The sequence below is a fragment of the Musca domestica genome, unplaced genomic scaffold (assembly GCF_030504385.1).
Source record: "Musca domestica strain aabys unplaced genomic scaffold, Musca_domestica.polishedcontigs.V.1.1 19, whole genome shotgun sequence".
Classification (NCBI taxonomy): domain Eukaryota; kingdom Metazoa; phylum Arthropoda; class Insecta; order Diptera; family Muscidae; genus Musca; species Musca domestica.
The window spans coordinates 4235853-4259350 of record NW_026712245.1 but is presented as its reverse complement, the minus strand read 5'-3'; the positions used below and the strand labels follow the sequence as shown (position 1 = coordinate 4259350).

At 35.1% G+C, this 23498-nt stretch overlaps 2 protein-coding genes and 1 long non-coding RNA gene across 3 annotated transcripts in view; 1 reads left to right on the top strand and 2 right to left on the bottom strand.

The window, feature by feature from the left end:
- LOC131801977 (uncharacterized) overlaps positions 1-23498 on the bottom strand; it is a 210281-nt gene that overhangs the window by 130942 nt on the left and 55841 nt on the right. The gene's annotated exons all lie outside the window — the stretch shown is intronic.
- Positions 4874-6482, top strand: LOC131801975 (putative nuclease HARBI1). Its single transcript, XM_059121168.1, has 4 exons — positions 4874-5242; positions 5309-5747; positions 5832-5976; positions 6035-6482. Exons 1-4 carry the CDS (start codon positions 5109-5111, stop codon positions 6421-6423), a joined length of 1107 nt encoding a protein of 368 aa, XP_058977151.1. The 5' UTR covers positions 4874-5108; the 3' UTR covers positions 6424-6482.
- Positions 6534-7920, bottom strand: LOC131801976 (uncharacterized). Its single transcript, XM_059121169.1, has 3 exons — positions 7669-7920; positions 7429-7609; positions 6534-7365 (listed from the first exon to the last, which is right to left on the bottom strand). Coding segments are annotated over exons 1-3 (798 nt in total). The 5' UTR covers positions 7671-7920; the 3' UTR covers positions 6534-6750.

The following is a 23498-nucleotide window of genomic DNA, read 5'->3' as shown; positions in this document are numbered from 1 at the left end:
TAAATGGATGAATCGGAATGTTTTCACCCCTGAGCAAAAATGGAATAGTTGAAAAAAAGAAAAATACAATAGTTTTTGAAAAGTTTTTACTAGAGGGAGGGATACAGGGCGGTGTGAAGAAATTTCCACGAAATCAAATTGGCGGGCAAAGAAAAATCGTTTACCCCAAAAATTAGAAAAGAAGAAAACAAATAGAAATCCTATTTATTGACAGAAATATTTGCAGTAATGGTTGAAAGATCATGATTTTAACAAAAAGGACGAAGGATATACATATTTTCCCAAATGGATGCATCGGGTGTGTTCATCCCTGAAACCTACCAATGGCTTCACTGATTGAATTATTTAACCCTGAGCGGCTTATTTTATCTTCAAACAAGTTTGCCGCATGAGGTGCTAGGGTCTCAGAAATTATTAAATTTCCAATAAGGGGTAAGTTTCAGGGTGTTGGGAAGATATATTCGGAAAATAAAATAAATCAACAGAGGTTTCAAGTTTTCATACATGGTTTTTACCCCAATCTTATGAGGATGTATGAGTTTGTACACATCTATAATATTTGCAGTGATGCATGATAAAGATCATTATGTTAGCATAAAGGATAAAGGATATGAGTATTTGTATAAATGGATGCATCGGAGTGTTTGCACCCCTGAAACATGCCATTGTTTTCCCGAATTCAAATATTTAACTATTTGCTGAAGAAGTTTGCCGCATGATATAGCAGGATCACAGAGATAACTAAGCTCAAATGGAATAGTTGCGAAGGGGAGAAATGCAATAATTTTGGGCGCAGTTTCCACTAGGGGAAAAGGACCACCACAGGGTGGTAAAAATCGTGTTTACACTAATAAAAAAATAAAAATATGTACTTATAGGAATACGTAGGTATCTGTTGATAGAAATATTTGCAGCAGTGCTTGATATGATCATAATTTTAACAACGAGGACATACATATTTGAATAAATGGATGCTTCGGTTGTTTTTTTCATCCCCGAAATCTACCAATGCCATGACTAATTCAAATATTTAACTGTTTGCGGCTTATTTCATCTTCAAACAGGTTTGCCGCATAAGGTACTAGGCTCGCAGAAATTCCTCAATTTGCAATAAGGAATAGGTTTCAGTAGGTTTGGGAAGATATCTTCAAAAAAATAAAAAAATCACAGAAGATTCAGAAATTTCTAAATTTCCAATAAGGGGTAGGTTTTAGGGTGTTGGGAGAATATTTTCGAAAAAAAAAAAACAGTAAAGAAAGTCTTAAAATCGGTGGGGGGAGAGCTCCACATAACAATAAAAAATTTTATGGGAGAATTCAATCATACACGCTATGATTATAATTATAATTCAAAGTTCAAAAGACTAAATATGCCGAAGCATTTGTATCTTTTAAATTCGGACTTGAATTGCCCATTTGATATATATGGGAGCTATATCCAAATCTGAACCGATCTTGATAAAATTTGGCAAATATATTTCTGAGCTGTATTTCATATATTTCCCTGAATATCGTTGTTACGGAATGAATATTTCGACTGTGGGTAACAAATATAACATATCGGATGAATATGGGAGCTATAGCTATATGTGAACCGATCTGAATTTGACAAACTAGCTTCTAGTCCAATTCGGTCGTAAGTGCCAAATTTCATCCCATTTGGGCAAATATTAGACGTTTGGTGCACAATAAAAAGTAAATCGGACGAAGTTATATATGGGAGATATATCCAAATTCGAACCGATCTCGATAAAATTTAGCAAAGGTATTTCTGAGCTGTATTTGATATATTTCCCCAAATATTGTTGTTGCAGAGTACATATTACGGCTGCGGAGGACAGAAATAACAAATCGGATGAACAATATATATGGGAGCTATAGCTATATCTGAACCGATTTCGATCAAATTTGGCATACTTATTTCCAGGCCTAATTTGGTTGTATGTGCAAAATTCCATACTATTCGGACTGATATTACACGTTTGGTGCACAATAAAAGGCAAATCGGACGAAGATATATATGGGAGCTATATCTAAATTTTTAACGATTATCTCCAATTTCAATAGGGTTCGTCCTTGGGCCAAACAAATGATTTGTGCAAAATTTCATCTGGATCGGATAATAAATGCGAACTGTACTTTGTTCACAAAAATACATGGACGGACTCAGAATGTGATTCTATGCAGATCATCAAAAGGAACTATGGGTCTATCTCGTTTCCTTTCGCATGTTACAAACAAATGCACAAAGGCATAATACCCTGACCACCTTGTGGTGTAGGGTATAAAAATACATAAAACAAAATCACAAGTATTCATATATCGTATCTCCATGATAATCCCATGGAGATATATGAATTCACATGTATCTATGGACAGTTCAAATAAAAAGGATATAAATTTTTGCATTAATAGATGCATTGGAGTGTTTACACCCCTGAACCATACCAACATTTTGCCTCATTCAAATATTTAACTATTTGCTGAATATTTTATCTTCAAAACAAGTTAGCCGCATGATTTCCTAGGATCACAGGAGCAGCAATGCCACAATGAATTAGTTTAAGGCGTTATTTTCAAACTAGTCCAAATTGGTTTTGGTTAAAGGAGACTTTAAAAGCTAAAAACGCGTTCCCCTTGACTGCTATGGTAGGGGTATTTGTTCCATATTCACTTAAAATCCGAAGCCAAAAATAATTTTAGATAATTCCCAATGATATAAAAACTAAACCTCAATGGGTTTTAAGAACTTGTTTTAAAAATTTGCTTTTAAGAACAAAAGTACTGATATCCTTTTTTATCAATTTTACATTCGAGTGTGAATAATTTACCGCCTCTCGGTATCTTTTCGAATGTTTGCGGCTTATATTATCTTCAAAGAATTTCAACGCAACTATCATCAGGAGTCCAGAATTTGTAGACCGCCAAATTGGATGTTTGTGTTTTCAAAGGATTCTGCAGTGTGAAACTGCTTCCGTACCATGGGGGGTTTGGTTTGTGATAGTGTTAAAGTAGTAACGGTAAGAGCAAACGAATAAATAAAAGCAAAAAGTAATAGACACTGTGGTCAATATTTTGACCGAACCATAGCACTTTTGCATAAAAAATGCCAAATAATTTAAAGCCTTTAAACGAAGGACAGCAGAATATTAAGAATTCCAAGCTATAACAAACATTTCGAAAAATACCGCTACTACAGTAATACACATATGTGCAAATTTGTTGAGTCCATCATGAAAATTTGGAGGAGTTACAAACGAAATGACATATTTTATATACCCTCCCTACAATGGTGGAGGGTATAAAAAATCATTATCATTTAAATTTAAAGTTTTATGTTTATACCCTCTGCTATATGGCTAAAGAGGATATATAACATTTGATACGGCAAAAACGTGTTTCATCGAAATAACGGTTTTAGACCCTAGGTCTCTTTGGACCAAATCAGTTTCAGGACATTTAGAGTCGATCTAGCCATGTCCGTCCGTCAGTCTGTCTGGCTGGTGCACACGGTAACTCGGTACATCGTAATATTGTTGTCAAACATAAATTGATTTCGGAGATGGACAATATCTGCCCACTGGAAACCCCCCACAAAATATCGAACAAAAACCAGTAAAGAAAGTCTTAAAGTAGGGCGGGGCCGACTTTATGATACCCTACACCACTTTGCTAATTTAGAAGAGCTCCGCATAACAATTAAAAGTTTTTATGGGAGTATTCAATCATACATGCTATGATTATAATTATAATTTAGCAAAGATATTTCTGAGCTGTATTTCATATATTTCTCTGAATATCGTTGTTACGGAGTGCATATTACGGCTGTGGGTAACAAATATAACAAATCGGATGTATAATATATATGGAAGCTATAGCTATATCTGAACCGATCTTCACCAAATTTGACATACTAGCTTCTACACTCAATTCGGTCGTAAGTGCCAAATTCCGTCCCATTTAGACAAATATTAGACGTTTGGTGCACAATCCAACGTAAATCGGGCGAAGTTATATATGGGAGCTATATCCAAATCTGAACCGATCTCGATAAAATTTAGCAAATGTATTTCTGAGATGTATTTGATAAATTTCCGCAAATATTGTTGCTGCAGAGTGCATATTACGGCTGCGGAGGGCAAAGATAACAAATCGGATGAACAATATATATATATATTTAAATAATTACAACTCCTATAAAATATGATGTAAGAGTCCGATTGTCTTCAAATTTCACACATCCCAATATTTATATTAACACAAGTTATGTTGCTGAGATGGAATATATCGGTCCACTACTTCCGGTGCCTCCCCTACAAATGGTCGAAATTATCAAAAAATTATATTTTCTGCACAGAAAGAGAAACGATAATCCGATCAGATAATCCAATTTGCAAATCCTAGTATTTGCGTCAGTGCTAGGTAAGGTGCAAAAAATGGACAATATTGGTTCACTCCATCAAGTACCTCCCCCACAAAGCGTCAAAATTTGGAATAATTATAACTCTTATAATATCTGATCTGAGAGCTCAAAGTCTTCAAATTACACAAATCACAATATTTTATTAACCCAATGTGTGGTTTGCAAATGGAATATATCGGTCTACCCCTTCTGGTACCTCCCTCATAAAGGATCAACATTTTTAATATCCATGAAGCTCATAAAACACAAAGTTAACATCCGATTCCATTCAGTCTTGGCACATCTATATATTTCCATCAACACAAGATCTTTTTCAAAGATGGTAGAGATCGGATAATTACTTCTGGTACCTCCCCCACAAAGGGCTTAAGTTGTAAAAAACCAAAACGATTATAAATCCGAAATAAACATCCGGTTCTCTTCAAATTTCACATGTGATATTCAGCCCGATTCTGAATACTCCCCGGGAGATTATTCCCGGGGAGATTATTTTTCCCGGGAATAAAATCCTCCTATTCTAAACAAACGGGGAGAATGGTAATAAGGGAGAGAGAATTTCGATTATTCGAAGTCAGCTGTTTTGCGTCAGCTGTTTTGTTTGGCTAACAATTTGCAAATATTTTTATGACTTCAAAAGCATAAAGTGATTAAAAATAAAAAAAGAACTATAAAAAAACAATTTAAAAATGTTTAGTGTTGCGTTTGTGATGCTAGCTGATGCAGAAAACGCTGAAGTGCAGCAGCAGGAGAAAAATATGCAAAGGATAGAAAGGAGAAGGTTACGCGATGCCATCAACCCACTTGAGTTGCCTCAATCTTTGTAAGTACATACATGAATAAACTATTATTAAATTTTATTTATTAACAAGAATCTTACTTTTCAAAGATTTGAAAAATATTATAGGGTAAACAAACCGGCATTCAAGTATCTGTTGGGCGTGTTAACTTCCAACATTCAACCTAAACGTAAGTCATTTGCAGTTTCTCCTGTTGTGAAACTAAGTGCGGCTCTACGCTTCTTTGCGGAAGGCGGGTACCAAACAGGCATAGGAAAAGATTGCGACGTGTCTGTGGCCCAGTGTAGTCTTAGCAAAGTTCTCACGGAAGTCATAAATATATTTGAGAAACATCTCTGCCCAAAATGGATAAGGTTCTGCAGAACGGAAGAGGAGAAACGTAAAATTGCTTTAGCGCTTTATATAAAGCATGGCATTCCGAGCGTTATAGGATGCGTTGACGGAACACATGTCCGCATTATTGCTCCCTCCGCCAATAAGCACTTATATTACAACAGGAAGGGCTACTATAGTTTGAATGTTATGCTGGTAAGTAGTTTCGCTGATTGTTTGTGTTCAAGATATTCATCGGAATGATCAATAATTGATTTTTAACAACAACAAAAATTACAGGTGTGTGATCATGAGTTGAGGATTCAGTACGTGGATGCATCGCATCCTGGGGCGTGCCACGATTCATTCATTTGGAATACCAGCGAGTTGCGAGCCCACCTTGAGGAAGTCTATCGAACAGGCGGTAGTAAATATTGGCTCCTTGGTAAGGTTTTGAATGACAACAGAAAGTATTCACAAATTAATATTTTATTTTTTACTAGGAGATGCAGGGTATTCTCTAGAACCGTGGCTTTTGACCCCTCATAGATGTCCACAGGATGAATCAGTTGAAATTAAATTCAATGAAATCCATTCAAAGTGCCGCAATGTAGTTGAACGCACCAATGGCGTTTTGAAAAATAGATGGAGGTGCATTCTTGGTGCTAGGGAGTTGCACTATTCTCCTGAAAAAGCCGCAAAAATCACAAATGTTTGCTGTGCCTTGCATAATATATGCATTCATTTCAAATGCAATACTGACGTCAACGATGTTGAACATGTTGATAGTATTAGCATACAATATAGTGATAGTGATGTAGTATCCTTGGCCACGCAGCAGTATTTGTCGGTTGCCCAAAATATTAGAAATAATATTGGACATAATCTGTAGTAGATATTCCCCTAAATTTAGACTCAGACACTAATAAACGGCAATCAATCACTTATATATATTGCGACAGCCTAATGTATATTTGTAAATTAAAATAATAAAACATAGGATTAGTTATCACATAGGAATAGCATCACATTTTATTTTAAACAAACTAAAAAACAATTCAAAAACAACCAAAAAAAAACTCAATAAAATTCATGTTCAAAAACAAACAAAAAGAAAACACATAAATTCATATTCTAAAACTAAAAACAAAACTAATACTATTTACAGGTACGTTCATATGCACGTTTTCAGTCTGTGTGTATGTGTATATATATATATTCAGGTACTTTCTAGATTATTTTTCAGTTCTTCCAGTTCTAAGAGTCGGCGGTTCTTTTCAATTTTATCCTCCACTTCTCTTAGCCGCAATTTTTCCATAATTAAATTGTGCCTTTTCTGCTCTTTTAGTTCTTCCTTTTTGACTTCATAAAGGCGGTCAATAGAACGATACACCTTTTTTGAAATTTGTTGCTGCTCAATCATTGCATCCAACATACGTTTCTGAATGTCTATCTCTTCTGATAGAACGTCGCGAGCGGATGCCTGTGTATTGAAATGCTGGCCACTTATTTTAATTTTTTTCGCCGGCGGCTTTTGCGGAGTGTCTTCATTGCTGTGCACCGCAGGACATTCAGCCTCCTCTCCGTCTGGCTCTAGCAACTCCAGAATTTCATTTGGAAGGCGTTCTGGGTTCTGTATTGTAGAAGTGGAAGATCCTAACCCATACTTGATGGCCACACCTTCCACTGACTCCTTCATGCCAACCAAATCGTATATGGCCTCTTCGTTTGCAGAAAACTTCTGCTCCATGTTGGGGCCTCCACCAGTTCCTCTGGAGTATTTGAGGTTTTGTGCCGCCTTCTGCCGTACATACTTTTTTTGATCGGCCCATACCTGAAAAAGGTTTTGCATTTTTGTCATTTGTGCATTGTACAAATCAAATTTTGTGGTACATACCTTCTTCCACTCGGCAACACTTTTTGATGGTGGCCCGGCAGCATTTAATTCCGCCTCCAAATTGCGCCATACCCGGTTTAGCTCCTCTTTTCCTCCCTTAAACCAACCTCGCGCAATATCGCTATGTAATTGCATAGAGGTAAGCAGAATGTCTAACTGCTTTTTGTTTGTTGTTTTTGACCTGAAAGTAAAAATAAATGTTTTTTTTTTCATTTTTCATGAAAAATTTTAAATACTTACATTTTTTGGCACAACTCGCTTGCAATTTTTTGGCGGAATTATTCCCAAAATTCGTTATCACATTCGCCCTTTTATTGACATTCATAATACCTACTTTTTTCCCGGGGAAGAGTTTCCCATTTTCGAAGTTCATTTAGAATAAGGGAGAAGGGAAAAGGGAAAAAATTCCCCGGGAGATTTTATTTAGAATAGGGGAACAGGGAATAGGGAAAAAATTCCCAGGGAATTGTCATTAAGAATCGGGGTGATTATTTTAACTAACACAAAATCTGCTCTGAAGATGGGATATATCGATCCATTCTTTCTGGTACCTCCCCCACAAAGGGGCAACATTTTGAATATTTATGAAGCTCACAAAATGCGAAGTTAACATCGGATTCCATACAGATTTGGTACATCTCAATATTTCCATCAACACAAAATCTTTTATAAAGATGGTAGAGATAGGACCATTTTTTTCCTGTACCTCCCCCACATAGAATTCAAGATTTTGAAAAACAAAACGCTCAAAGGGAGGGAAATACGCGTCCAACTCTCTTAAAATTACACAACTACAAAGATATTTGCTAACACAAGATCTGTTTTGAAGATTATCCAGGGTGAGGTAAAATAAAAACTACAACAAAGTCAAAAGCCATAATTTTTACATTTTTTTTTTTTTTTTTTAATTTTATTGAATGATGCCAAAAAATTTCGGTAATACCATCAAATTTTAGAATAAGTTTAGATTTGTTAGAATTGGTCACCTTTGGCACGAATTAGGGCCTCCAAACGGCCAATGAAACCGTCACACGCTGCCCGAATGTTGCTCTGCGGTATTTTGGCCGATTCCCGGCGAAGCGTTTGCTTGAGGTTTTTTGGTATTTTTTAGTTCCAACCTTGCTTTCCAAAATACTCCAGACACAATAGTCCAACGGATTGGTATCCGGTGATTTTGGTGGCCTCGCTGGAAATGAAGCGAGGAGCCTCATTTTGTAACCATTCTTGGATGGCGCGTAGTGAGTGCGATGGTGATGAGTCCTGTTGGAATGTCCAAGGTCTACGGCCAAATTGACTTTAATACACCCTCCAGAATATTTTCGTGATAATATTCGGCATTTATTCTGATACCACTTCGATTAATACGAGCGGAGAGCGACCATCGGCTATTATGGCGGCCCACACCATCACCATGGGCGGCGCTTGAGTTCTGATGGCCAACCGAAGGTGCATATTTTTTCAGCTGACCTCTTTGGCAAGTAAACACCATAATTGTGTTTGTTTACAAACTGCTGGACAACAAATGTTTTCTCATCGGAGAAACCCTAATTCGGCAATTCACCACTTTCGACCAAGCAAAGCAACTCTTTAGCTCTTTTGATTTTTTTTTCTGTTGTGGTGTAAGTTCGTGCACTTTTGGAATTTCAATGGCTTTACCCCGAGCTCATTTTTCAATATTTGCCGAATGGAATATTGCTATATGTTCAGGTGACGAGCCATTTTTCGGTCACTGCGACAAGGGTTTCGATCAAGTAGGTTCTTTATTTTTCGTAGCATTTCTGCTGATGTTGCTTCTTCCGACCACTTCCTTGACGTCGGGCAACGCTACTAGCATCACGGTAACGAGTTATGGTAGGAGACACAAAGGATTTATTCACATTTAAATGCTGGAGTGCTCTGACGATAGCCACTTGTGGTTTTCCAGCCAAATATAAGAGAATCACACTATCACGCTTGAATTCCATCACGAATAACTTTTTTTTTCTGGGAAATTATCACCAAAATGCTTTTGTACGCTTGTAAACAATATAATGAGCTGTCACTGGAATAATTTTAACAGCTGTGGGACGGGTGGCCTAGAAATTACAGCAGTCTGAAGTTGGTTGCAGTTTTTTTATCTCACCCTGTCACCTCGCCTTGTAGGTCATTGAATTTCAATAAATAGTCATTGAGCTGAAGCCAAACTACAGAATTAGGGAAAAACTACTTAAGACTTAAAAAAACTGGTCTACTACTAGTAGACTATATTTAGGTGGCCCGAAATGCGTTCTGTTGACGTGGTATAAAATTAGTATTTTTTTAAGTGTCACGAAAATCCCATCTTCAAATTTCTCCAAAAGAGAGAATTGTTCATTTCCTTTAACTACAAAAATTCATGTGACCTTTCTGAGTGCCTTCATACCTCAAAGCAATAAAACGGAAATAAAAGAAAAATGAACTATGGCACTTTGCCAAGCGGCATAGTTTAACTTCAAAGAAGTTAAGCGATTCATGGAGCAGGATGACAGAATTTCATAGAAGTAGAAATAGTTTTCACTATTTTCACGGTTACCCAGAATAAAAAACCGGAACATTTATCATCTTCCATTGAAATTCAGCGAAAAGGCGGCAACATTCTCACTCGGTGTCAGAGGGTGAGTGTCAGAGGATGTGCCAAATAATTGTCTGCTTGGCCGAATTATCAACAAAATATATAGACTCACACAAATGTCCTTCTAATCAAATAATGATGATTAATAATTCCATTTTCGCATGACAACTTGTTTGAACTTCAAATAAATTTACCGCAGTTGTCATTAGGCGATCAGAAGTATATAGGAAGTTTAGGTTTCGAAATAATCAAAATATAATTTTTATAGGGTTTGTGTCCTTAATTCCCACTTTGACCATGACAAATATCAATTAGAATCGGGCATTTTGTCGAATGCCACATTTCAACTTAAAAGAAAATGGCCGCAGATTACATTAGGCGATCAGAATGGCTGAAGAAGAAATTAATACAAAATGTAATAAAAACTAGTTCTCTTCTCAATTACAGGGCATTACATTTTGAGCGAGATACATTTGTAGCATGTGTGATATCTCATCATACACTAGGATAACAGAACAATATTTTTAATAGCTATACCATCTCCCCATTGAACACGGAATAATTTTCAAAAGTTTCCGCATCATTTTGCTGTTCCAAGGGAAAAATTTCTAAGTGAAGCGGCTTGTATTAACATCAAATAAATTATTTGCTCTTTACAACAGGGAATCAGAGAGGGAATTAGAAAACCGTGCAAATTTTAATGGTAATGAAATAGTTGGAGTAATGCCAACCTTAGAGCAAAAATTGCTCTTAAAACCATATCCAACCCCTGTATGTACGTTAAAATGCATACATTTTTTTTATTGAATATTTAAATTGAAGACATCAAAAAATTATTCGGCATTTTTTATCAGGGTTTCGTCATATACCAACTCCGAAAAATTATAGCGCAAATAGTTATTCTAAAATGGCAGAAAACAAAATGCAATAATTCTCGCCATCCTTATTCTATGCATTTTCATTTATACCTACGCCATATCAAACACATTTCGCCATCATCATACACATTTGCCGCATCGAAAACCAAGGGATATATATATATAGAAAAAGAATACAATTTGAAAAATATATAGAAAAAGAATACAATTTGAAAATCCACGTTTGGTGATCCTTAAGTCCTTGACAAAAATTCTATCTCCTAACTTGTAAGATGCATTAAAAAAGTAGCTTTTTAATTATGTTCCTCTATCCATATTTTTAGCAATTCTGATCAACTATTTTTCCTATGGCCATTTTATTTTAAATAGATTTTTTATGTTTGGCAAAAGAAGCCATTCATTAAATCATTAAAAAATATGGATCTTTTATCTACAAGTACAAAAAACTAAGAAATCAAAGGAAAATGAAGGGATATAGCCCCGTAATGGATTTTTTTTTTTTTTGACATTCTATGGGCGCCGTTTCTTTCTATATACTTCTGATCGCCTAATATCAACTGCGGTAAATTTGTTTGAAGTTCAAACAAATTGTCTTGCCAAAAGCAAAATTATTATTAATCATCGTTATGTTTGATCAGAAGGACATTTGTTTGCTTGCCTATATATTGACTCTATTACCCTGGGCACAGAGACGTTTATTATTCGAATCATTTGACACTCGCTCCGATGCCTTTTCGGCGTATTTCAAAGAAAAGTGACAAATGTTTCAGCTCTTGCCTGGGGGTAAGTATGAAAATAGTGAAAACTATTTTGACTATATATATACTATATTTGCAGTTAGTTGTCTTTCTGAGATCCTGTTCCATGAATCGCCAAACTTCTTTGAAGTTAAAATATGCCGCTTGGCAAATTGCCATAGTTCATTATACTTTTATTTCCTTTTTATCTGATGCTTTGGGGGATGAAGGCACTCTTAAAGGTCATATGAGTGCTTGTAAATAAAATAAATGAAAATGTCATATTTTGGAGACATCGGGGAAAAATTGCATAACATCCGTTTCAAGACATTTGGAGTCGGTCTGGGTTTGTTCTTCCGTCCGTCTGTCAGGCTGGCGGGTGCGCACGATAACTCTTGAAGGGAGTATGCGATTTGATCAACACTTTGTACATCCTCATATTATTGTCAAACTTAGATAAAGTTCGCAGATGGGCATTATCGGTTCACTCCTTTCGGTACCTTTCTCTCTCTCTCTCTCTCTCTCTCTCTCTCTCTTAAAAATAATAAGTTTTAAAATTTCTTAAAATCTCATGTTGATAAGTCTAATAGTCTTTGACAAATATTCTTCAAAACTCACCGCTTTGGGTTTAATAGTTCTTGAAAAAATATTCCTTAAAAACCTTTAAGGTCTAGTCCTTGAAAAAAAGACTGATATATATTTCAACATACCAGATTTGGACCATATCGACTACTTCCTATATTTTATATGAGCTATGTGCAAATTTGTAGAAAATGTGGAAATATGCGTAAGTTAACAGAAGTATTTCAGGAACCGAAGTATTTCAGGAAATCGAACATTTATATTCAATTTTATGCAAAATCATAGATATAACAAGTTTGAAAATAATCGCCCCTTGTTTCGCAAGTTATGATAGATATAAGTATTGGAAATTATGACCTTTTGTGCGAAATTTGAAGAGAGTTGGATGCTTATCACGCTTTCTTTAAGCGTTTTGTTTTTCAAAAATCTTGAACCCTTTGTAGGAGAGGTACCAGAAGAAATGGTCTGATATGTACCATCTTTGTAACAGATCTTGTGTTGATAGAAATATTGAGATGTACCAAGTCTGAATGGAATCGGATGTTAATTTCACGTTTTATGAGCTTCATGCATATTAAAAATTTTGACCCGTTGTGGGGGAGGTACCAAACGAGATGGATCAATTTCACACCAGACCTTGGGTTAGTAAAACCATTGTGATTTGTGTAATTTGAAGAGAACCAGATGCTTATTTCGGATTTTATGATTGTTTTGGTTATTGCAAACTTTGATCCTTTGTGTGGGAGATACCAGATGGAATGGTCCGATATCTACCATCTTTGTAACAGATCAATCATTGAGATGTACCAAGTCTAAATGGAATCGGATGTTAATTTCACGTTTTATGAGCTTCATGAATATTCAAAATTTTTTACCATTTGTGGGGCAGGTACCAGGAGGAGTAGACCGATATATCCCAATTTCACATACCTTGGGGTTAATAAAACCATTGTGATGTGTGTAATTTGAAGAGAACCGGAAGCTTATTTCGGATTTTGTGATAATTTTGGTTATTCCAAAACCGACATATTCCATCTTCACACCAGACCTTTGGTTAATACAAATATTGCGATGTGTGTAATTTGAAGACAATCGGACTCTTACTTCACATTTTGTAAAAGTTGTAATTATTCAAAATTTTGATCCTTTGTGGGTGAGCTACTTGATGGAGTGTACCGATATTATCAATTTTCGCACCTGACCTAGCACTGATGCAAAAATTTGGATTCGCGAAGTTGGAGTAAAATCGGACAATTCTTTCTCTTTCTGTGCAGGAAATTATTTTCTTTGAAAATATTCGCATTTTGTTTGGGAGGTACCAGAAGGAGTGGACCGATATTGTGTCCATCTCCGAACTCCACGTTTAAATCATTGGTATTTAAATCCTTGATAAAAATTCTTTAAAAAATCCACGTTTGGTCGTCTTTACGTCCTTGGAAAAATATTCTTAAATATTTATTCTTAAAAATATCCTGTTGGTAATTGAAATATATTCTGTTGGTCCTTAAAATTTAAGTAATATAAAAATCCACGTTGATTGGTCTGATGGTCTTTTAAAAATTAAATTTTTAAAAATCCACGTTAATTGGTCTGATGGTCCTTGAGAAATATTCTTTAAAAATCCACGTTTATTAATCTGATGGTCCTTGAAAAATAATCTTTAAAAAATCCACGTTGATAGTCTTTTGATCTTTAAGATTTTTCTTAAAAAGTATAAGTTGCTGAGTGCGATAGTTTCCCTGGTAATATATATTTCTAATCAATACACATTGGAGGGTCAGATAGTCCTTCAAATCTGACTTGAGCAACAGCTATTCACGAAAAAATATTGTAGAAAATCGGCGTAGCTTAATAAGACCGTGCTTCTAGGACTAATACTTTTTGACAAAAATATTTTTAAAAATCCAAAACAATAGATGTAATAATCCAAACCGTTAGGTTGAACAGTTTAGGTCCTGTTGGTCCTTGAAAAGTTGAAAAGGGTCTTTGATTTTTTTTTTTTTTTTTTTCAAAAATCCACTTTAGGAATTCTGGCAGTACTTGAAAAAATATTATTTCAAAAACAACTTTGAGAGTCTGACAATCTTTGAAGAAGTATTTTTTTTAATCCATACTGATGATAAATTCTCTAAAAATCCACGATGTTAAGTCTGAGAGTCCTTGAAAGACGATATATAAAAAATATTCTTAAAAATCACGAAAATCACGATAGGTTTAATAACCCTTAAAAAATATTTTAAAAAATCACTTTTTGAGCCTGAAATCCTAGAAAAGGAAAAGGTCACAAAATTCGCCTTAATTTCTCTAATTTATATTTTTCTCATTCCATCTCCATCAATGTCTGATCCCCTAATAAAATATGCGGCAAATGCTTTTGATTATGACGAAATGTACTGCCTGTGTCCAGATCATAGCCAATAACAATTTGCCATGACGCAGGGATGAATGGAATAAACTGCATTGAACAAAGAAAGTGAGAATTGTGTTTTAATGAATGAATTTGGATATTTCAAGCATTGTTTCTTTTTATTCTTCAAACTGGGCCAAATATGTGTTCAAAATTTTGCTGATCCTTCGTATATGTTCTCCTGATAAAAAAAATGCCGCATAATTTTTGATGTCTTCATTTTAAATATCAAACATTGATATGGGATTTTTTTTTGTTCTCTTGGTGTTGATATCCTTTTCAAGTGGAGACCAACTGAGGCAAGCCTTTTTCAATTTCCAAAATGAATTTCCAAGATGTCCCACGTTTTTCGCTGATCTCCTGTTTGTACCATGCAGATAAATTCTTTGATGTTGACACATGCCGATTATTATTTAACCGTAATAATCAACCATTACATTTTTCGCTGTGATATAGCTCTGATATCCTATGACATTGTGAGATTATCTCACATGCCAAAAATTTATTTCTCTTCAAATGTAAAATTCAATAAAAAGTAGTCTTTTAATAACTTTTTCTATCCAAATCTTGGGCAATTCTGATCGCCCATTTCGGCTACGGCCATTTTCTTTGAAATTGAATTTGGACATTTGCAAAAATACCCAGATAGCGAAATAATTCAAATATATCAAATAGATATTATATTCACTCAATTTTTTTTGAAATTATTTGGGCGCCATTTCTCCTTCATTATTTCTGATCGCCTAATAGCAACTGCGGTAAATTTATTTGAAGTTCAAACAAATTGTCTTGCGAAAGCAACGTTGTTATTAATCATCGTTATATTTGATCAGAAGGACATTTGTTTGCCTATTATATTTTGGTTCTATTATCCTGGGCACTATACGTTTATTAGAGAGACGTTTATTATTCTCGGCACTCGCTCTGATACCTTTTTGGCGTATCTCAAAGAAAAGTGACAATTGTTCCAGCTCTTGCCTGGGGGTAAATATGAAAATAGTGAAAACTATTTTCAGTTACTTGTATTCCTGCCATCCTGTTCCATGAATCGCTTAAATTCTTTGAAGTTAAATCATGCCGCTTGGCAAAGTGCCATAGTTAATTTTTCCTTTATTTCCGGTTTGATGCTTTGGGGATGAAGGTACGTACTCTTAAAGGTCATGTGAGTGCTTGCGAATAAAGGAAACGAAAATATTTCTATTTTAGAGACATCGGGGAAAAATTGCATAAAATCTCTTAACAATTGTTAAAAGTTAATGTTGATGAGTCTCTGATAGTCCTTGAAAAATATTCTTGAAAAATTCCAATTCATGTGTTTAATAGTCCATGAAAAATATTTTTTCGTATCCTTTGGCATTCACACTGACAGCGAACATTGATATTGCCGCCTTTCGGTGTTTTCAAAGAAAAGTGACAAAGGTTTTCGCTCTTGCTGGGTAAATATGAAAATAGTGAAAACTATTTGCGGTTACTTCAAGATTTTCTGTCATCCTGTTCCATAAATCGCTAAACTTCTTTGAAGTTAAAATATGCCGCTTGGCAAAATGCCAGAATTCACAGTTCATTTGTCTTTTTTTGCGGCTTTGGGGGATGAAGAAAATCATGACGGCGATATGAGAGTTGATAGCTGATTTGAAGCAGTGGAGACGTATGGTGTTAATCTTTGCTGGTGACTTGGAGTAGAATCTGACCACATTTTGAATTGTAGGTAATTTAAAGCATTACCTGAGTGAATCTTTAAAAATATCTTTAAGGACATCTCGGAACTATACTGGTTTTCGATTTTTATACCCTCAGCCTCACACCTTCATACCCTCAGCCTATACCCTCATGGACACACAGAGTATATATCATTTGATACTGTAAAACGTGCCTCATCGAAATAAGGGTTTAAGAATGTCGGTCTCTTTGGACAAAATCCGTTTCAGGACATTTGTAATACCTAAGGATGTCCGCTCGTCCGTCTGTCTGTCCGGCTGACTTGTGTGCATGATAACTCTAGAAGAGAGTATCCGATTTGGTCCACACTTGGTACATCGTAATATATTTGTCAAACTTAGGTCGAGCTCGGAGATGGACAACATCAGTCCACTTTCCCCACATCCAGATCCCCACAAAATTTCAAAATTATCAACGAAAATAATCGAATAATTCGATTTTGTGCAAACTTTGCAAAACCTTATATTTTTTTCAATGGCACACTCCATCAAGTATATCCCCCAAAAAGAGTCAAAATTTGGAATAATTATAACTCTTATAAAATGTGAAATAAGAGTAGGATTGACTTCAAATTTCACAAATCCCAATATTTGAGATCTGGTAAAAAGATGGAATATATCGGTACAATCCTTCTGTTACCTCCCCCATGAAGGGGTCAACATTTTGCATAACTATGAAGCTTATAAAACGCGAAATGAGCGGCCGATTATTTTCAAACTTGGCACATCTCAATATTTTTATCAAATCATAATCAGGTGTGAAGATGGAATATGTCACACTACTCCTTCTGGAACCTCCCCCACAACGGGTCAATATTTTGAATAATAAAAAAATGCGAAATAAGCATTCGAGTCTCTTCAAGTTTCACACATCGTAATATTTTCTTGACACAAAATCAGGTATGAAGGTGGATAATACCGCTCCACGGTTTCTGGTACCACCCCCACAAAGGGTCAACATTTTGAAAAATCATAACGCAAGACAAAATACAGGTTGAGATTAAAAAACTGCAACCAACTTCAGACTGCTGTCATTTCAAAGCCACTCGTCCGACAGCTGTTAAAATTATTCCAGTGACAGCTCATTATATTGTTTACAAGCGTACAAAAGCATTTTGGTGAGAATTTTCGAGAAAAAAAGGTAATTCGTGATGGAATTCAAGCGCGATAGTGTGATTTCTTTATATTTGGCTGGAAAACCGCAAGTGGCTAGCTTTAGAGTACTCCAGCATTTAAATTTGAATAAAGTTTTTGTGTCTCGTGCCATCGCTTGTTACCGTGATACTGGTAGCGTAGCCCAACGTCAAGGAAGTGGACGGAAGAAAACAGCAACATCAGCAGAAGTGGTTCTAAAAGTAAAAAGAGCGACTTGATCGAAACCCACGTCGCAGTGGCCGAAAAATGGCTCGTGAGCTGAACATATCGCAATATTCCATTTGGCAAATATTGAAAAATGAGCTCGGGACAAAGCAATTGAAATTCCAAAAAGTGTTAGAACTTACACCGCAACAGAAAGAAAATAGACTCAAAAGAGCTAAAGAATTGCTTCGCTTTGCCAAAAGTGGTGAACTGCCGAATTTGGTTTTCTCCGTCTTCGATGAGAAAACATACGTTGTCCAGCAGTTTGTAAACAAAGTGATCGTGTTTACTTGCCAAAGAGGTCAGCTGAAAATGTGCACCTTCGGTTGGCCACCAGAACTCAAGCGCCGGCCATAGTGATTGTGTGGGCCGCCATAACAGCCAATGGTTGCTCTCCGCTCGTATTAATCGACTGTGGCATCAGAATAAATGCCGAATATTATCGCGAAAATATTCTGGAGGGTGTATTAAAGCCTTGGGCATGCAAAAATTTTGGCGCATACCTTGGACATTCCAACAGGACTCAGTACCATCGCACTCAGCACGCGCCACCCAAGAATGGTTATAAAATTAGGTTCCTCGTTTCATTTCCAGCGCCCAATGACCACCAAAATCTCCGGATACCAATTCGTTGGACTATTGTGTCTGGAGTATTTTGGAAAGCAAGGCTGGCGCTAAAAAATACCAGAGTGTCGATCACCTCAAGCTAGGGCTTCGCCGGGAGTGGGCCAAAATAGAACAAAACAACATTCGGGCAGCGTGTGACTGTTTCATTGGCCGTTTGAAGGCCATAATTCATGCCAAAGGTGACCAATTCGAACAAATCTAAACGTATTCTTAAATTTGATGCTATTTCCGACATTTTTTGCTTTCATTTAATAAAATTTTAAAAAAAGTGTAAAAATTATGACGTTTGACTTTGTTGCAGTTTTTTATCTCAGCCTGTATACCCACTCTAGTCATATAGCTAAGGGTATAACTAGCCATATGGCTGAGGGTATAAAAAGATGGACAGCTACGTTCGGCCCAGCCCAATATATCCCCCACGTTTGAAAGGAACTTGCATAATTTAAAAAAAAAAATGTTCAAGATTGTCTCTAAAATTATTTATTAAAATATAGATTCTCGGGTGGTGCAGTTATATTGGGGTTTTGAAAAGGTGAACCAATTATCATGAGTCAATTATCTACTAGGGACTACCTTCAAATATCTATTTTGACGTAAGTCCGATGAAAATGGTGCCAAAATTAAAAAAATACCGAATATCGGGAGTTACCATTATATGGGGGCTATACGAAGATGCTGACCATTATAGGAAATTTTTTGTTATAGGAAGTGATACCAATTACCAAATTTGAAAAAATTCCGTCGAAAAAAATATGACTTAAATAATAAAAACGCCGAATATTGTTAGTTATACAATTATAGGGGGGCTATACGAAAATGTGGGCCTATATAGAAAAAATTCTGTCGGAGTATATATTGGCAGCCCCAAATGCCAACGTCATAATCATCCCGTTGACAATGTAGCTAAAGTCATCAAAATATCGAATATAGGGAAGTATCGTTATATGGGTGCTATACGAAGACTTGGACCCATATAAGCAATTTTCAGTCACAAAATATAGTACCCAAATACCAAATGTGAAACCATTCCGCTAAAAAGTGTGACACAAATCATCAAAATACCGAATATCTGGAGGTAAAAACAAGGGGTCTATGCTAAAAATTGTGGATAGTCTCATATGAATCGTCTCGTTACAATCTACGTCACTTTTATCGAAGGTTTATGTAAGTGTGACCGTTCGGGCACCTCCTGATACTTTATTTTTGGAAGAAGCAACCCATCCCTTAACGCTGGCTTCTTTAAATTCACCAAAAATCGGGTTTTATTACCAAACACTTCACCTTTCTTCATAACACCCGAAAACTGAAATTACTTTCACTCCCTCTATGGATGGATACCTCTGATGTGATAGCCAGTCAGGGTATACAATGTGACGGTAACCTGAACCTCTGCCAACTTGAATGTGTTTACAAAAGCAATACGTGCCATCTGTTGATGGTCACGTAATTTGGCAGTGTCACTGAACACAAAACGAAAAACGAAAACAAAGACAAAAATGTACCCCTAAAAGTCATCTTCACACCAAAAACAACAATAACAACAACAAAGAAAAAGAAAACAAAGTGACAAATGGTAGCAGCAACGCAAACTAAGACAACCCACCCCAAAAATTCCAAAAAAGAAGCAAAAACTTTCACATCAGCGTTAAGTGCTTTACGCTACTGCCAAAAAATAAAACGCCACAAACGAAGAAGAAAGAGACCTACAAAAGGAAAGAAACGTGTGTGCCATGGTCTGGGCTCCTAGTATTGGAAGCCGAAAACTTCTTTGAAGACGCATTCCAAGCCGCCACACATTAACATTCCAATGCATGCATGTGAGAGAAGGGGCAGAAGAAGAACTACAAAAGTGGTGGTGGTGGTAGCTGGGCTCTCTCCCCTATTTGCAAATGGAATAAATGCCACAGCCACACCAATGACAATGGTGGGAAAACTAATGCCACACAGTAGATTTTTGTTCAATCATACCAATGTTTCGATTAAATTGCTTTTTCAGTGTTGGAATGAATGTATGCTGAACACACATTTTACAAAAAATACGACGGTATAGACGGCCATTCAATGCCCTACAATGTTTTTTATACCCTTAGCCATATGGCTGGAGAGGGTAGGGTATATATCATTTGATACGGCCAAAACGTGTCTCATCAAAATAACGGTTTTAGACCCTAGGTCTCTTTGTACCAAATCCATTTCAGGACATTTGGAGTCGATCTAGCGATGTCCACATGTCTGTCTGACGATAACTCTCGAAGGGTATATCCTATTTGATCCAAACTTGGTACATCGTAATATTATTGTCAAACTTAGATCGAGTTCGGAGATGGGCAATATCGGTCCACTCTTTCTGGTACCTCCCCCAGAAAATGTCAAAATGTCCAAAGAAAATATTTTACTGCACAGAAAGAGAAACGATAATCCAATTTTGTTCCAACTTTGCAAATCCTATAATTTCCATCAGCACTGCAGCAGGTGCAAAGATAGACAATATCAGTTCACTCCATCCAATACCTCCCTCTCAAAGGATCAAAATTTTGAATAATTATAACTCTTATAAAATGTGATGTAAGTAAGTGTCTGATTGTCTTCAAATTCCACACTCACAATATTTTTATTAACCCAAGATCTGGTGTGAAGAGTGTATATATCGATCCACTCCGTTTGGTACCTCCCCCTCAACATTTTATATATCCATGAAGCTCATGAAACGCGAAATTAACATCCGATTTCATTCAGGCTTGGCACATCTCAATATTTCTATTAACACAAGATCTGTTATAAATATGATAGAAATCGGCGCACTCCTTCTTGTACCTCCCCCACAAAGGGCTCAAAATTTTGAAAAAACAAAACGTTTAAAGATTTCGAAATAAGTATCCAACATTTTTGCAAACACAAGATATGTTGTGAACATTATATATATTGGCGAACCCTATCTGGCACCACACCCAATACTTTTATCTGTCATAACTTGCGAACCAAGTCAGCGATTCTTTACAACCTAAGATGAATATGAAATTGATTGGATACAAATGTTTGATTTTCTTGTAATTTTGCCCATACCAATATTTTAGCTGTATTAGATGAAGTATGAAAATGGAATACTTCGATCCGCTATATCTGTTACATCACACATTTTTCCAAAATTTCCAAAAATGTACACATATCTCATATAAAGTATAGGAAGTAGTCGATATAGTCCAAATCTGCACTTTTAAGATATTGAACAACGTGGATTAAAATATAACAAAATGCAGGAGTCTGATCAACGTGCATTTTTAAGGAGCTTGAGCTACGTGGACTTAAAAAAATAAACTTTCAAAAGCATGACCCACATTGATTAAAAGTTCGACCTGCGTGGATTTTTTTCAAAAGTTAGAACAACGTGGGTTTTTTAAAAAATATTTTTTCAAAAGTTTGACCAACGTGGATTTTTTAAAAAAAATATTTTTTTAAGAGTTTGACATGCGTGGATTTTTCTAAAAAAGATCTTTTCAAAAGTTTGACCAGCGTGGATTTTTTAAAAAAGATTTTTTCAAAAGTTTGACCAACGTGGATTCTTTTTAAAAAAAATTTTAAAACATATTTTTTCAAAAGTTTGACCAACGTTGTTTTTTTTAAATTTTTAAAACATATTTTTTCAAAAGTTTGACCAACGTTGTTTTTTTTTTTTAAAAGTTTGACCGACGTGGGTTTTTTAAAAGTTTGACCAACGTGGATTTTAAAAAAAAAAAATTAAAGTATATTTTTTCAAAAGTCTGACCAACGTGAATTTTTTAAAAAAAAATATTTTTTCAAGAACGTGGATATTTTAAAAATATTTTTTCAAGAATGTTTAAAACATATTTTTTCAAAAGTTTGACCAACGCGGGTTTTTTAAATGTTTGACCAACGTGATTTTTAAAAAAAAATATTTTTCAAGAGTTTGACCAACGTGGATTTTTTAAAAAACATTTTTTCAAAAGTTTGGCCAGCGTGGATTTTTTAAAAAACATTTTTTCAAAAGTTTGGTCAGCGTGGATTTTTAAAAAAAACATTTTTTCAAAAGTTTGGCCAGCGTGGATTTTTTAAAAAACATTTTTTTAAAAGTTTGACCAACGTGGATTTTTTAAAAAACATTTTTTTAAAAGTTTGACCAACGTGGATTTTTAAAAAAAAAATTTTCAAAAGTTTGACCAACGTGGATTTTTAAAAAAAAAATTTCAAAAGTTTGACCAACGTGGATTTTTAAAAAAAAAATTTTCAAAAGATTGTCCAACGTGGATTTTTTAAAACATATTTCACATGGATTTTTTAAAAAAATATTGTTTTCAAAAGTATGCCCCACGTGGATTTAGAAGAACGACTTTTTTGATGGGTTAAAAAAAAATATTTTTTTAAAAGTTTGTCCAAAGTGGACTTTTTCATTTTTTTTTTTAATTTGTCCAGCATGGATTTTTTAGTTAGTTTTTAAAAAGTTTGTCCAACGTGGACTTTAAAAAAACTTTTTTCTTAAAGTTTGTGCAACGTGGATTTTAAAAAAGGTTGGAAAGTTTGTCCAACATGATTTTTTTTGAAAAAGTTTTTCTTTTTTTTTAAAGTTTGACCAAAGTGGATTTAAAAAAAGATAAGTTTGTCCAACGTGGATTTCTTGAAAATTTGAGCTGCCTGGATTTAAAAAAAAAAATATATATATATGGACTTTAATTTTTTTGTAAGTTTGATCAACGTTGATTATTATTATTATTTTATTATTTTTTTTTTTTTTGTATTTTTTTTGGTTTTTTTTTTTTTTTTTTTTTTTTTTTTGAAAAGTTCGTCCAATGTGGATTTTTAAAAAAATATTTTTTTTTTTTTGAAAGAATTGTCCAACTTGGTCTTTTTAATTATAATTGTAAAAAAACATAAAAAAAACATATAACATATATTATTCAATACAAGATCCAAGTGGTGTGTATCTTTGCTATTACTTATCTCGTTACTCTCTTCAAAATATACAAATAAATTATGAAGCGGGGCTCAAATGAGAGATATTGGAAAGTAATTTGCGAAAATGTGTACTTAAAAGTCAAAAATAATTTGTGACTTTGGGATACTTTGAATTTTCTAACAATTCCTTAATCGGTTTGGTTTTCCTATTAGACCAGAGAGAGAAAGAAGGAATGAAAGAGTAAACGGGAGAAACATTTAAAA

Excerpts from the sequence above, each read along its gene's own strand:
- LOC131801975 (XM_059121168.1), top strand. The coding sequence starts at position 5,109 with ATGTTTAGTGTTGCGTTTGTGATGCTAGCTGATGCAGAAAACGCTGAA. Across the intron at positions 5,243-5,308 it reads CTTGAGTTGCCTCAATCTTT|ATTTGAAAAATATTATAGGG; the intron begins GTAAGTACATAC and ends TACTTTTCAAAG. Across the intron at positions 5,977-6,034 it reads TAGTAAATATTGGCTCCTTG|GAGATGCAGGGTATTCTCTA; the intron begins GTAAGGTTTTGA and ends ATTTTTTACTAG.
- LOC131801976 (XM_059121169.1), bottom strand. Across the intron at positions 7,366-7,428 it reads GTGTTGCCGAGTGGAAGAAG|GTATGGGCCGATCAAAAAAA; the intron begins GTATGTACCACA and ends AACCTTTTTCAG.